Source organism: Macaca mulatta, chromosome 10 (genome assembly GCF_049350105.2).
Source record: "Macaca mulatta isolate MMU2019108-1 chromosome 10, T2T-MMU8v2.0, whole genome shotgun sequence".
NCBI classification, from domain to species: Eukaryota; Metazoa; Chordata; class Mammalia; order Primates; family Cercopithecidae; genus Macaca; species Macaca mulatta.
The window spans coordinates 104,610,884-104,625,518 of NC_133415.1; the positions used below are offsets into that span (position 1 = coordinate 104,610,884).

Sequence of the window (14,635 nt, forward strand, 5' to 3'; positions counted from 1 at the left end):
AATAGAACCATGACAGTACCTAGTATTGGACAATGCCATTAAGACAATCCACTTAAAATACCTAAGACAGTGATGGTGGCACCCAATAAACCAATGGAGTTTAACAAAATTCTTACAAGAAAATCTACTGTGTGTCACTAGAATGGAAGGCCCATGCTATCAGGGATTTCTGTTGCATGTGTTGACCGCTATATCCCTAATATTAAAACTGCCAGAGACAGAGTAAGTGCTCAGGAAATGTTTATGGAGTGAATGAACGGATGGAATCAACAGTAGCTATTTTTAGTCTTCATACTATAAACCTCTGTTAACTTTTCTATGACTGTGTAGAGATCTGGATGCCCTTTCAAACAGCCGGCAATTCTCTGAAACATGCAAAAACAAGGCCAAGATTCTTAAGCACTGGTTTTCTGTGGTATCACACACAAAACTGAATTTTTGAGTGCTTCTTTGCTGGTCAGGCTTATCCATCCCAGACAGGTGACTTCTCAGGCCCAGGGCAGGAGTCAGTGCCTCTCTCTACTTTCTCTTTGTTTGCTTTTGGAGGGCCAGGATTTGGAATGAAAACATTACTTGTGGCAGGGTACAGTGGCTCATGCCTTTAATCCCAGCAGTTTGGGAGGCCGAGGTGAGTGGATCACCTGAGGTTGGGGGTTCGAGGCCAGCCTGGCCAACATGGTCAAATCCTATCTCTACTAAAAATACAAAAATACTGGGTGTGGTGGCACCCACCTGTAATCCCAGCTACTTGGGAGGCTGAGGCAGGACAATCACTCGAACCTGGGAAGCAGAAGTTGCAGTGAGCCAAGATGGCGCCATTGCACTCCAGCCTGGGCAACAAGAGCCAGACTCTGTCTCAAAAAAAAAAGAAAGAAAGAAAAGAAAAAGAAAACATTTCTTGTAAAGTGAAAATAAAATACAAAGCAACTTGTGAGAATATAAAGCACTGGTTAAGTAAATTAGAGATGTCTATTCAAAGAAATATTATGCTGTCATTCAAAATGTCATTTGCATATGGCAAAACCCCATCTCTATTAAAAATACAAAAATTAGCTGGGCGTGGTGGTGTGCGCCTGTAGTCCTAGCTACTTGGGAGGCGGAGGCAGGAGAATCACCTGAACTTGAAAGGCAGAGGTTGCAGTGAGCCGAAATCATGCCATTGCAATCCAGCCTGGGCAACAGAGTGAGACTCTATCTCAAAAACATAAATAAAATAAAATAAAATGTTATTTGTTAAGTACACTATAACGTAAAAAATGCTTTATAGTAAAATGCTAAGTGGAAAAAGTAAAACATAAAAACCTATGTGCCACACTCGGCAATATAATGAGACCTCGTCTCTCTAAAATATCTAAAAGTTAGCCAACTGTGGTGGTACACACGCCTATGGTCCCAGCTGTTTGGGAAACGAAGGTGAGAGAATCACTTAAGCCCAGGAGGCAGACATTACGGTGAGCAGAGATTGTGCACCTCCACTCCGGCCTGAGAAATGGCGTGAGGCCCTGACTCAAAAAAAAAAAGCCAGGCGCGGGGGCTCACGCCTGTAATCCCAGCACTTTGGGAGGCCAAGGTGGGCGGATCACAAGGTTAGGAGATCGAGACCATCCTGGCTAACACGGTGAAACCCCGTTCCTACTAAAAATACAAAATATTAGCCGGGTGTGGTGGCGGGCGCCTGTAGTACCAGCTACTCAGGAGGCTGAGGCAGGAGAATGGCGTGAACCCAGGAGGCGGAGCTTGCAGTGAACTCAGATAGCGCCACTGCACCCCAGCCTGGGCAATGACAGAGCGAGACTCCGTCTCAAAACAAAACAAAACAAAAACCCATGTGCTACATGGTCCCTACTCATAAAACAAGGTACACGCACAAACAGGAAGAAAACATCATCTGCTCAAAGGTTTGTGTTCATTGTGATTGTCTCTGAAGGAAATATAACATACCAGCATTATTTCCTTTATCAGTTTTCTCTGTTCTCTCATTTTTCTTTTTTTTTTTTTTTTTTTTTTTAATGAGACTGAGTCTTACTCTGTCACCCAGGCTGGAGTGCAGTGGCACAGTCTCAACTCACTGCAAACTCTGTCTCCCGGGTTCAAGGAATTCTCCTGACTCAACCTCCCAAGTAGCTGGGATTACAGGCACGTGCCACCATGCCCAGCCAATTTTTGTATTTTTTTTTTATGGTAGAGACGAGTTTTCACCATGTTGGAACAGGCTAGAACCGAACTCCTGACCTCAGGTGATCCGCCCACCTCAGCCTCCCAAAGCGCTGGGTTACAGGCACAAGCCACCATGCCCGGCCTGTTCTCTCATTTTTCTTACGTGGATATGTCCTCATTTTTCAATTAGAGGAAAACAAAGATTAGACTTTTTCACTGTTCCTCTTATAACATAAACTACTCAAGAAGAGTGTGCCTGGCCAGGCCCTGGAGCCTGGAAACCCACAGGAGGACAGGCCACCCTGGCATGACAATTTAAGCTCAGTGTTCCCGTGACTAACCTGTATGTCTAAAACGCAATCTCAGATAAAGAAAAGGAAGCCAACGCTGGGCATGGTGGCTCATGCCTGTAATCCCAGCACTTTCGGAGGCCAAGGCAGGTGGATCACCTGAGGTCGGGAGTTCAAGACCAGCCTGACCAACATGGAGAAACCCTGTCTCTACTAAAAATATAAAAAATTAGCCGGGCCTGGTGGTACATGCCTGTAATCCTAGCTACGTGGAGGCTGAGGCATGAGAATCACTTGACCCCAGGAGGCGGAGGTTACAGTGAGCTGAGATTGCACCAATGCACTCCAGCCCAAGCAACAAGTACAAAACTCCATCTAAAAAAAAAAAAAAAGAATAAATTTCTTAGGTTGGGCATGGTGGCACACACCTGTATTCCCAGCACTTTGGGAGGCCAAAAGCAGGCGAATCACCTGAGGTAAGAGGTTTGAGACCAGCCTGGCCAACATGGCTAAACCCCATATCTACTAAAAATATAAAAAAAAAAATAACTGGGCACGGTGGTGCATGCCCATAATCCCAGCTAGTTGGAAGGCTGAGGCATGAGAACTGCTTGAACCCAGAAGGCAGAGGTTGCAGTGAGCTGAGATCACACCACTGCATTCCATCCTGGGCAACAGAGTGAGACACTATCTCAATAAATAAATAAATAGGCCAGGCATGGTGGCCCACGCCTGTAATCCCAGCACTTTGGGAGGCCAAGGTGGATCATGTGAGATCAGGATTTTGAGACCAGCCTGTCCAACATGGTGAAACCCCGTCTCTACTAAAAAAAAAATACAAAAATTAGCCGGATATGGTGGCACATACCTGTAACCCCAACTATTCAGGAGGCTGAGGCAGGAGAATCCCTTGAACCCAGGAGCCGGAGGCTGCAGTGAGCCGAGATTGCACCACTACACTCCAGCCTGGGCAAAAGAGTGAGACTTCGTCTCAAAAAATAAAAAATAAAAAATAAATAAATTTATTGGCTGGGCGTGGTGGCTCACACCTGTAATCCCAGCACTTTGGAAGGCCAAGGTGGGCGGATCACAAGGTCAGGAGTTCGAGACCAGCCTGACAAACATGGTAAAACCCCGTCTCCACTAAAAATACAAAAATCAGCCAGCGTGGTGCCGCAGACCTGTAATCCCAGCTACTCAGGAGGCTGAGGCAGGAGAATTGCTTGAACCCAGGAGGCGGAGGTTGCAGTGACCCGAGATCGTGCCTCTGCATTCTAGCCTGTGGGTGAAAGAACAAGACTCCATCTCAATTAAAAAAAAAAAAAATTCTTGTAATATCATTATGCTCACATCACAATGGCTGAAACGAAAGGTGACAGACAATACAGTGTTGGTGAGGACATGGAACAACTGACCAGCTTGGTAGAAGTATAAATTAGTATAATTGCTTTGGAAAATTATCATTTTCTTCTAAAGCTAAACACAAATGTATACCCTAGGGCACAGCAAAGCCACATAAGACATACTGAATGACGTGTTCAAGAATGTTCATAGCTGTACTATTCATGACATTAATTTCAAATGAAAGCTTAGTAACACTAAGAGATACCACACATGCCACGACAGCAATAAATGAGATGCTTCCTACATTAGTTTCCTTGGGCTGCCATAATAAAATATCATAGACTGAATGGCTTAAACAACAGAAACTTATTTTCTCACAGTCCTGGAGGCCAGAAGTCCAAGAACAAGGTGTCAGCAGGGTTGGTTTCTCCTGAAGCCTCTCTCCTTGGCTTGTAGACAGCCACCATCCCCCTGTGTCCTCACACAATCTTTTCTCTGGTGTCTCTGTCTTTCCTCCCTCCCTCCCTCCCTCCCTCCCTCTCTTTCTTTCTTTGTTTCTTTCTTTCTTTTTTGAGATGCAGTCTCGCTCTGTCACCCAGGCTGGTTCACTGCAACCTCCGCATCCTGAGTTAAAGCAATTTTCCTGCCTCGGCCTTCCTAGCAGCTGGGATTACAGGTACACGTCACGACACCTAGCTAATTTTTGTAATTTTAGTAGAGACGGGGTTTCACCATGTTTGGCCAGGCTGGTCTCAAACTCCTGACCTCAAGTGATCCGCCTGCCTCAGCCTTCCAAAGTGCTGGGATTACAGGTGTGAGTCACCATGCTCAGCCTCTCTGTCTGTCTTAATCTCCTCCTATAAGGTCACCGGGCAGAATGGAAAAGGGTCCATCCTAACAGCTTCATTTAATTTTTAATTTTTTTTTTTTTTTTTTTTTTTTTGAGATGGAGTCTCGCTCTGTCGCCTAGGCTGGAGTGCAGTGGTGCGATCTCAGCTCACTGCAAGCTCCACCTCCCGGGTTCATGCCATTCTCCTGCCTCAGTCTCCTGAGTAGCTGGGACTACAGGCGCCCGCCACCACGCCCAGCTAATTTTTTGTATTTTTAGTAGAGATGGGGTTTCACCATGTTAGCCAAGATGGTCTCGATCTCCTGACCTCATGATCCACCCACCTCGGCCTCCCAAAGTGCTGGGATTACAGGCGTGAGCCACCGCGCCTGGCCTAACAGCTTCATTTTAAATTGATCACCTCTTTAAAGGCCCTGTCTCCAAATTCAGTCACATTCTGAGGTGCTGGGGGTTCCAGCTTCAAACACGTGAATTTGGGGAGGGATGGGGGATCCACATCTGCAACATTTCCCAAATGTTCTAACAGCACAAAGCTTCCTTAATTACTAAATCAGAAAGCTGACCTCACAGCAAGAACAATAGTCCAGACTGTATGATTTCTCATCCAACAGATGTCTTGAGTTTTGTTTTCGTTTTTTTTTTTTAAAGACAGGATGAGACACCTTAAAAGGACAATAAAGAATATGGCCACTCAGTGAATATCAGTTTCCTTAGTCCAGTGGCTCCGAGGGCCATTCACTCCGCAGAGGACACTTGGCAATGTCTGGAGACATTCTTGATTGTCACAAGGCGGGCGGGGAGGGGATAGTACTGGCATCTAGTGGGTAGAGGCCAGAGATGCTGCTAAACATCCTACAATGCCCAGGACAGCCCCCATAACAGGGAATCATCAAACCCAAAATATCGGCCAGGCGCGGTGTATTTTTAGTAGAGACAGGGTTTCACCATGTTGGCCAGGTTGGTCTTGAACTCCTGACCTTAAGTGAGCCACCCACCTTGGCCTCCCAAAGTGCTGGGATTGCAAGCATGAGCCACCAAGTCCGGCCCCAAGCCTGACTTCATCTCGTCACTGCAAACTGTCCGCGGCATGTGGGAGATCCTGCCAGGCTCATGTTAGGAGCAGGGCACTGCTGACACTACAAACTGATTCTTCCTTGGGGACCACTGCCAACAGGCTCTTCCCTGGCATTTGCTAAATGCCACAGAGATTTAATTGGGACGAAGGAAGAGCATCCGGCCCAGTTCACCTTTCCAACTCTCACCAGAAGCCTTTCCCTGCTCCCACGGGGCCTCTTCCAACTGCCTTCCCCCAGAGTTTCTGCAAATTCTGTTTAGACAAAAATAAAAGCAGGGCCAGGCACAGTGGCTGGCGCCTGTAGTCCCAGCACTTTGATAGGCCGAGTTTGGCGGATTGCTTTAGCCCAAGAGTTTGAAAACAGCCTGAGCAACATGGAGAAACCCCATCTCTATAAAAAATACAAAAATTAGACAGGCATGGTGGTGCATGTTTGTAATCCCAGCTACTGGGGAGGCTGCGGCGGTAGGATCGCTTGAACCCGGGAGGCTGAGGTTGCAGTGATATCACACCACTGGACTCCAGCCTGAGCAACAGAGTGAGACCACGTCTCAAAAAAAAAAAAAAAAAGGTTTTAAATGTATAAGCACAACCAACCCTCCTATTTCTTTCCCCTTGTAGCAGTAACATTATGTGTTTAGACTGTGCCATTTCAGCATGGGCCACTAATTCCTAAATGTCAGGCATGACTTGGGGTATCTACAAATCTCAGGAACTTTTACAGACTTCATGGTTTTCTTTAATTGACTGCCTTTTCTTTAAATTCTAAAAGGAAACTTCCTGCCATGACTACAACAAGAAAGCAAGTATCATTTGGTACAAACAGAAGGGCTCATAAAAATAATTGCTAATCTTTCATACATATATAAATCTTTCAAACTCACACAAATTAGAGAAAACAGATACTAGTTATTAAAATCAGAATCATTCTAAATGTCATCAATAAAAATGTTACAACTAGTCTTTTTCTTTCCAAATTAAACCAAAGTCACCACCTTCATGAGTGACCCTGAAGACACATCCCATCCCCCTTCAAAGGCAGTCATAAAATACAGCCAGCCCTTATCACCAACTTTCAACATTTCCATCTGAGTAGACACTAAAAGAACATTCTGTTCTGAGAAGTAAGGGCCAAAAGTCCAAAGATGGCTGGTTCAATGCCTTGCCTGCTTTTTCCAACTTGTCGCATGCAAGGCAGAGGTCAAGGTCAAAAGGTGCCCCCAACTCCTTGGGGACTGGAATACAGGGACCTCCTCTCACCAGCCAGCTGGACAGTAGGTAGAAAGAGCCCTTTTGGGCAGGGTGCAGTGGCTTATGCCTGTAATCCCAGCACTTTGGATGGCCAAGGTGGGTGGATCATGAGGTCAAGCGTTGAGACCAGCCTGACCAACATGGTGAAACCCCGTCTCTACTAAAAATGCAAAAATTAGCCGAGCATGCCGGCATACACCTGTAATCCCAGCTACTCAGGGGGCTGAGGCAGGAGAATCGCTTAAACCCGGGAGGCAGAGGTTGTAGAGAGCTGAGATCATACCACTGCACTCCAGCCTGGGCAACAGAAGAGACTCTGTCTCAAAAAAAGAAAGAGCCCTTCCGCAGGGAAGCCAGACAGGCACAGCGCCCATGTCCACCCTCCATCCTTCAGAGTCCCTCTGTGGGTTTGCCATGACGCATCTTCTGGTCTCCACAAGGGCAGGGAGCAGCTAGTCTAGTTTTGGTCAGCACAAGGCAGAGCGAGGGAGGACCTCTGTAACTGAAGGGGATGGCACAAGTGCAGCTGGGCGCTGGCAAAGGACAGACAGCACAGCCCCATGGGCTGCTGTCAAGGCCTGCTGCACTGTTCTCATCCCAGGGGCGCAAAGAGCTGTTGGTGCAACTCTCTACTCCAGCCCAGAGAGGGGAAGGTCGGTGGCCGAGGAGGGGGGTGTCTCTGGGTTTCACCCACCAGCACAATTCCCTCCCTCAAAACATACCCCTATATGTTTCATACCTAATACTCCCTCCACCACATCAAAGAAAGGATATTAAAATGTACACACACGGCCGGGTGCAGTGGCTCACGCCTGTAATCCCAGCACTTTGGGAGGCCAAGACAGGCGGATCACGAAGTCAGGAGATCGAGATCATCCTGGCTAACATAATAAAACCCCATTTCTACTAAAAATACAAAAAAATTAGCCGGGCAAGGTGGCGGGCACCTGTAGTCCCAGCTACTCGGGAGGCTGAGGCAGGAGAATGGCGGGAACCCGGGAGGCGGAGCTTGCAGTGAGCTGAGATGGCGCCACTGCACTCTAGCTTGGGCGACAGAGCAAGACTCCGTCTCAAAAACAAACAAACAAACAAACAAAAAACAAGAATGTAAGTAAGTCCTGAGAATGAGAATCCTACCCAACACCACACCTCCATCACATCAAAGAGAAAGGGCATTTTTGTTTCCTTATCAGTAAAGTAAGAATAAAAAAAAATACCAACATCAAAGGGCCATTGTGCAGCATGAAAGAGGAAACGTCAGTTCAGAGCCAAAACACTGCGGTTCCTAAATAAATATTCATCTTTTTCCTCCACCGTCAGATAATGAGTCACATAAACATGCTGATGTAAGATCTATGCTCTCAGGCAAAACGTAGGACCTCTGAAATGCCTCTGATGCCTCCACCTAGGCAGGGGGCTTCCTGTCTAGACTCCAGTCCCCTTCGCAGGATGGAAAGAGGAGCACAGGGTCTGCAGCACACATCCGTGTGTGACAGCTTCTCCTCATTGCTGTAACAAATTACCACAACTTGAGTGGTAATGCAAGTCTATTACCCTATAGTTAGGTCTGAAGTCCAAAATGGGCCTCATGGGACTAAAATCAAGGAAGGTGTCAGCAGGGCTGTGTTCCTTCTGGAGGCTCCAATGGAGAATCCGTTTCCTTACCTTTTCCAACTTCTAGAGTCCCCTGCATTCCTTGGCTAGTGGCCCTTTCTTCCCTCTTCAAGCTAGCAGTGCAGCCTCTCCCAATCTTTCTCTTATGCTGATACTCACTCTCCCGCCTGTCTTTCGCTTTTAAGGACCCTGTGTTAACACTGGGCCGGGTCAGGGTCAGTGGCTCACGCCTGTAATCTCAGCATTTTGGGAGGCCAAGGCAGGCAGATAACTTGAGATCAGGAGTTCGAGGCCAGCTTGGCCAATATGGTGAAGCCCCATCTCTACCAAAAATACAAAAATTAGCTGGGTGTGGCGGTGGGCACCTGTAATCCCAGCTACTCGGGAGGTTGATGCATGAGAATCGCTTGAACCCGGGAGGTGGAGGTTGCAGTGAACTGAGATCATGCCACTGCACTCCAGCCTAGGCGACAAGAGTGAGACCCTATCTTAAAAAAAAAAAAAAATTTTTAAGGTGATATATCCACACATGGGTTTTTGTTTTTTGTTTTTTGGGGTTTTTTTTGAGACAGGGTCTCACTGTGTTGCCCAGGCTGGAGTGCAGTGGTACGATCAGGGCTTACTGTCACCTAGATCTCCTGGGGCTGAAGCACTCCCCTAACTCAGCCTCCCAAGTAGCTGGGACCACAGGCTCAAGCCACCATGCCTGGCTTTTTTTTATTATTATTGTCTAATTTTTGTAGAGACAGGGTTTCACTATGTTGCCCAGGCTGCTCTTGAACTCCAGGGCTCAAGCAATCCTCCTGCCTCATCCTCCCAAAGCGCTGGGATTACAGGTGTGAGCCACCAAGCCCAACTGGAATTCTATTACACAATAAAAAGAAACTTCAAAAACTTCATGGTAAATAAAGCAGCCAGACACAAAAGGCAACACGTGGTATGATTCCATTGATAGACAATTTCCAGACAGGGCAAATCTATGGAATCCGAAAGTGGATCACGGGCTGCCTGGGACTGGGGCAAGGGCAGGGATGAACTGTGGATGGGCTGAAGGAGACTTTCGGAGGTGATGGAAACGTTCAAAACCCACGCCGGAGTGATGGTTGCGTAATTCTATACATCTGTTTTTCTGAAATCAATGGTTTGTACACTTTCAATAGATGTATGCTGTATAAATTATACCTCAATAAAGCTGTTTAAAAAATTGTAGTAGACAATGTACCTATTCAGTTCTTCTTTCTCAATCTGATTCATATTCAAAACTTCCTAGTCCCCCAAATCCAAATATATCAAGCATCAAAGCATCCTCATCCAATGTGGCCACAAAACATAGATTGTTACAACGAGGCAAAGTCTTCGGCCACCTGGTACCTAAGCTCCCATCCTTGCCACATCACCACACCAGGGCCTCGACATACCTGGACGGAATGCTCTATATAGTTACTCATTTACCTGAGTTTCATCAGGAAAAAGCAGTGAAATTCATAACATTTCTAAATTTCTCATAAAAGGCCCCTCCTCAAAGAAGCACACTGCAGATCCCAACGGTAAACTTCATGCAAACATCCAGTGATCCTAAGGCATACTGAGCACTTATTCTCCTAAACTTTACATGGACTAAACTTTACATGGACTAATCAACTCTATGAGATATATAATTATTGTTATTCCCATTTTACTGATGAAACAACTGAGGCTCAGAGAGTTACAGTTATTTTCCCAAGATCACACAGCTAGTAAGCAGCAGAGCCTGGGTGTGAACCCAGCTCCTCAATGGATTCCTGAGTTCTGGCTCCTAACAAACAATCCCTGCCATTTCACCAAGAAAGGAGCTCCAGGCAGCCACAAGCAAAGGATGTGATGTCATAAAATGGTTTCCAGCAATGGAGGTGAAATACCTTGTTTCCTAACTACACCATTTCAAACTTTTTCTCAATATCAGGATGTGGTAACTTTCTCAAGAGAGAAAAGAACTTTGAAGCCGGGGGATTCCTCCAAAAATAAGCTGCGAGTGTTCGCAACATATGCCGAGTGACCCCAGAAATAACTGCATTCTGTCCCCTACGACATATGGCATCTTGTTTTTGTTTTTTTTTAACCACAAATCCTCCAACCATTCCACAGTTTTATTGCCTAGAACCATCAGGTGAAATGGGTGGATCTGGTTCAAAACTGCCTCCTCTCACTTACAACCTTCAAGACCAGGAACACATTAACATCAGTGAATCTTTGCTTCCCTGTCAATAAAATGGGAGAATTAACTCTAAAAACTCACACGGTTGTTGTAAGGATTAAAACAGCCGTATTTATCTCAAGAGTCCAACAGAAAGCCTGACGGATTACATATTACTTTCTTCTTCCTTTAACCACCCACCCACTTCAGCCCTCAGGCTGTCATCCCCCAGCCCCTAGTCTATTTCAGGAAGCTCCTCCATCTCTCTGCGCTTCTCAAGTGTTTCTAAACTTCAGGATTCCCACCTTGATGTTGCTACTCCTGAAAATGCAGATTATATACAAGAGCATTTATGCAAATGCACAGCAACCCTGATACACGATGTGAATCCAAATCCATGTCACTGTTTAAGAAATAGATTGGCCGGGCACAGTGGCTCACATCTGTAATCCCAGCACTTTGGGAGGCCAAGGAGGGCGGATCACCTGAGGTCAAGAGTTCGAGACCAACCTGACCAACATGGAGAAACCCCATCTCTACTTAAAATACAAAATTAGCCGGGCATGGTGGCGCATGCCTGTAATCCCAGCTACTCAGGAGGCTGAGGCAGGAGAATCGCTTGAACCTGGGAGGCAGAAGTTGTTCACACCGCTGCACTCCAGCCTGGGCAACAAGAGCGAAACTCTGTCTTCAAAACAAAAACAAAAGCCAACCCAGGAGACTACCTCCAGGAGGTTGAGGCGGAAGGATTCTTTGAGGCCAAGAGTTTGAGACCAGCCTGAGCAACATAGCAAGGTGGTCCCCTGCTACTCCCTCATTTAAAAAAAATAATAAAATAGTCGGGCACGGTGACTCACACCTATAATCCCAGCACTTTGGTAGGCCGAGGTGGGTGGATCACGAGGTCAGGAGTTCAAGACGAGCCTGGCCAAGATGGTGAAACCCCCGTCTCTACTAAAAATACAAAAATTAGCTGGGCGTGGTATCTGGCGCCTGTAATCCCAGCTACTCGGGAGGCTGAGGCAGATAATTGCTTGAAGTCGGGAGGCAGAGGTTGCAGTGAGCGGAGATCTCGCCACAGCACTCCAGCCTGGGCAACAGAGCGAGACTCCATCTCAATAATAATAACAACAAGGAACGCAAAACAGAGAAGGGAGGAGTGAGGGAACTATCTTTGGGTCAGACAATCCGGAGTTCAATCTCCATTTTGCAGAGTCTTCCCTACAGCCCTTAACCTCCGTAAGCTCCAATTTCCTCCTCTGGGTAATATCAGTGAGGCCTCTTCATCGGAGGATTCAGGAAGCCAGGGACAAAGACCCCACAAAATGGCCGCCAGCACCATTCTTTTTTTTTTAATTCCACTGACACCTGGTGAAGCCACCTTTAGGGTTTACCCCACCCTCTGCGTCTACTGTTCCGAGCAACTGACGCTGCAATAAGCAGCCGCCACCGGGAAATGCCCAGGGAGGACCGGACACCCGAGCAAGGGCGGAGCAGAGCGGCCGCAGGCCCCGCCCAACACCGCGTTCAGCCTCCGGCGGGCTCCAGCCTCACCTGCACCGCCTGTGGAAATGCACATCTCCAGGCCCCGCCCCCCAGAACTCTGATTGGCGGGTCTAGGCGGGGGCCGGGGAATCTGCATTTGCACCAGCGCCCACCCCTGTCCTTCCCACCCCCGCCCCTCATGCCCAGGTAAGTCTATGGCAGGCAATGCGAGAGCCCCGCCAACCTCAACATGTCACGCTGCCATCCTCCGAACAGGAAGACGGCGAGGCGCAAAATACCAACCCATCCCCTCTCCCCAAATGCGGGAAAACCCTCACATGTTCCGCGTCTAGGTTGCCCTCGGGGTCTCCTGCTAAGGGGAAAGACACAGCAGGCGGCAGCCCCTGTCCCAGCCGTGGGATTCCTTCCCCTAAATTGTGGGGGGAGAACACAAGGGGTAGTGTCACCAAGCCGCCAGTTGGAGCCCCTCCCACCCTCCTGCGGCTGCTGGTTCGGGTCCACCCCGGGGCGGAGGGGGAAGGGGCCACCGGAGCGCAGGTGGTCTCGGCGCAGCCTCCTGGGGTTGGGACCCAGGGGCGCTGATGGGGTACCCCGTGGCGTAGGCCGTGCCCCCCTAAAAGCTGAGCATATCTGGGCTCCCAAGTAAGGCTCCAAGCACAGAGCTCGGTGTGACATTGACCAAATCGTTACCTCAACGACAGATATTAATTACGGAACAATGAAACGGTGAGAAGGCATGGCAGATCCGAATTCCGCGAGTGTGTAAACAGCGCTGGGGTGGGCCCGGCTTCTCGGGGTTTCTAAAGGAAGGTGGGCAGGGAGGCCAGGCAACCGGGCGCTCGAACCCCAAAGGGCCGGCATCAGGCTAGGGGCCGCCCGGGGCTGGAGCGCAGGGACCCCCTCGCCGCCTCCCCGCCTCCCCGGCCCTGCCCCGGGCTCATGGCGCCGGGCAGGGCGCGCGGCCAACCTGTCAGGCCGGGCCAGGCTGGCCCGAGCGCCGGCTCCGGGAGGCGCGGACAAAGGAGAACGCGAGCCGGGCCCACTCACCCGGCGCGGGGCCTGCTGTCCATCCGCTTCTTCTGGCGCACCGGCTGCAGCGGGATGTTGTCCGTCATGTCGGCGGCGCCGCCCGCCTTGGCCGCCGCGCCCCCCGCGCCGCCTGGGCCGCCGCCCGGTCCGGCCTCCGCGCCGCCGCCCGCCGGCGCCGCGCCGCCCCGGGGGAGGAGGCGGCGGCAGCGGGCGGGCCGGGCCCGCAGCGAGGGGGCGAGCTCGCGAGCGCCGGGCCACGCGCGGAGCCGCCCGCGCGGCCCGACCGACGGACACGGGCGCACCATGGGCCCGAGCTCCGCGCTGCGCCCGCTCGCTCCGCGCCGCGCCTGCCACGGGGGGCGGCCGGGCCGTGTCCGCGCCGCCGCGGCCGCTGCAGTGTCCCCGCCCCCGGCCCGCGCCGCGCGCCCCCCACGCGCGCCCACCCGGCCACGCGCCCCCCGCCCACGCCTGCCGTGCGCGCGCCCTGCCGCCACACACCCCCAAAATCCCACATTCACAATCACATCCCAGCCCTACACACGGGCGCTGTCACACTCATCACACACCAACATCAGACATGCACAATCACACGCGCACCCGGCCACTTTCACCCCATCAGTCATTCTCACTCACTCTTGCACCAACGTGCACATTCATGCCCAGGCCCCACACACACACACCTGCCACTGCTCACTGCCGGCAACATCCAGCATTCACAATTACATGTGAGTCATCCACACACATAACACGCTCACCCTCCTGTTGGTCACTATCATCTATGCACCCAGTTTCTCAAACTTCACACCCATGTGCCCGCAGAAATCAGAGGGACCCTCAGCTTTTCAGACTCCTTCACCCTCTGACCTTCACCATCCTCACTCTCATTCTCTATCTGGATTCTGGGAACTCACCATCACACACACACGCAACTGCCTCTTTCATCCAAACACCCTTCAGTAATCTGAACACCCTCATTCTCACACCAGCCACTTTCTTGGACTTGCACATGGGCCCCACTCTCAGGCCTCAGACAGTCACCCTGCATTACCTGTCACTGTGATTCACGGTCTCACACACCGTGAATCTATCTCCTTCACTGCAGACCACATCCACACTCACTTCCACACTCTCCCACAGTGTCTAGGACCCATGAACTTTTCAAAGGCCTGATAAAGTTATGAAGGCAGGAAAAAAAAAAAAAAACAGTGGGAAGAAACAAAGTGAGGGAGTTTAAAAATCAATATGTAACTAAAGAGCCTGAAAATGTAATACCATATAAACTAAAGCTGACTTTTACATAGTTACATCTGATGACAAATCATGTTGGACACCATTTCTTTTCTTTT

At 49.4% G+C, this 14,635-nt stretch overlaps 1 protein-coding gene across 3 annotated transcripts in view; it reads right to left on the reverse strand.

Moving 5' to 3' along the window:
- Positions 1–13,643, reverse strand: part of ATP9A (ATPase phospholipid transporting 9A (putative)) — a 168,288-nt gene extending 154,645 nt beyond the window's left edge. Inside the window, exon 1 of one of the 3 annotated variants that reach the window (XM_015148777.3) lies at positions 13,308–13,643. In XM_015148777.3, coding sequence (XP_015004263.3) covers positions 13,308–13,594 — 287 coding nt within the window. In that variant the 5' untranslated portion in view covers positions 13,595–13,643. The other 2 variants (XM_077951996.1, XM_077951997.1) reach the window with 2 other exon arrangements.
- Between the last annotated feature and the right edge of the window lie 992 nt (positions 13,644–14,635).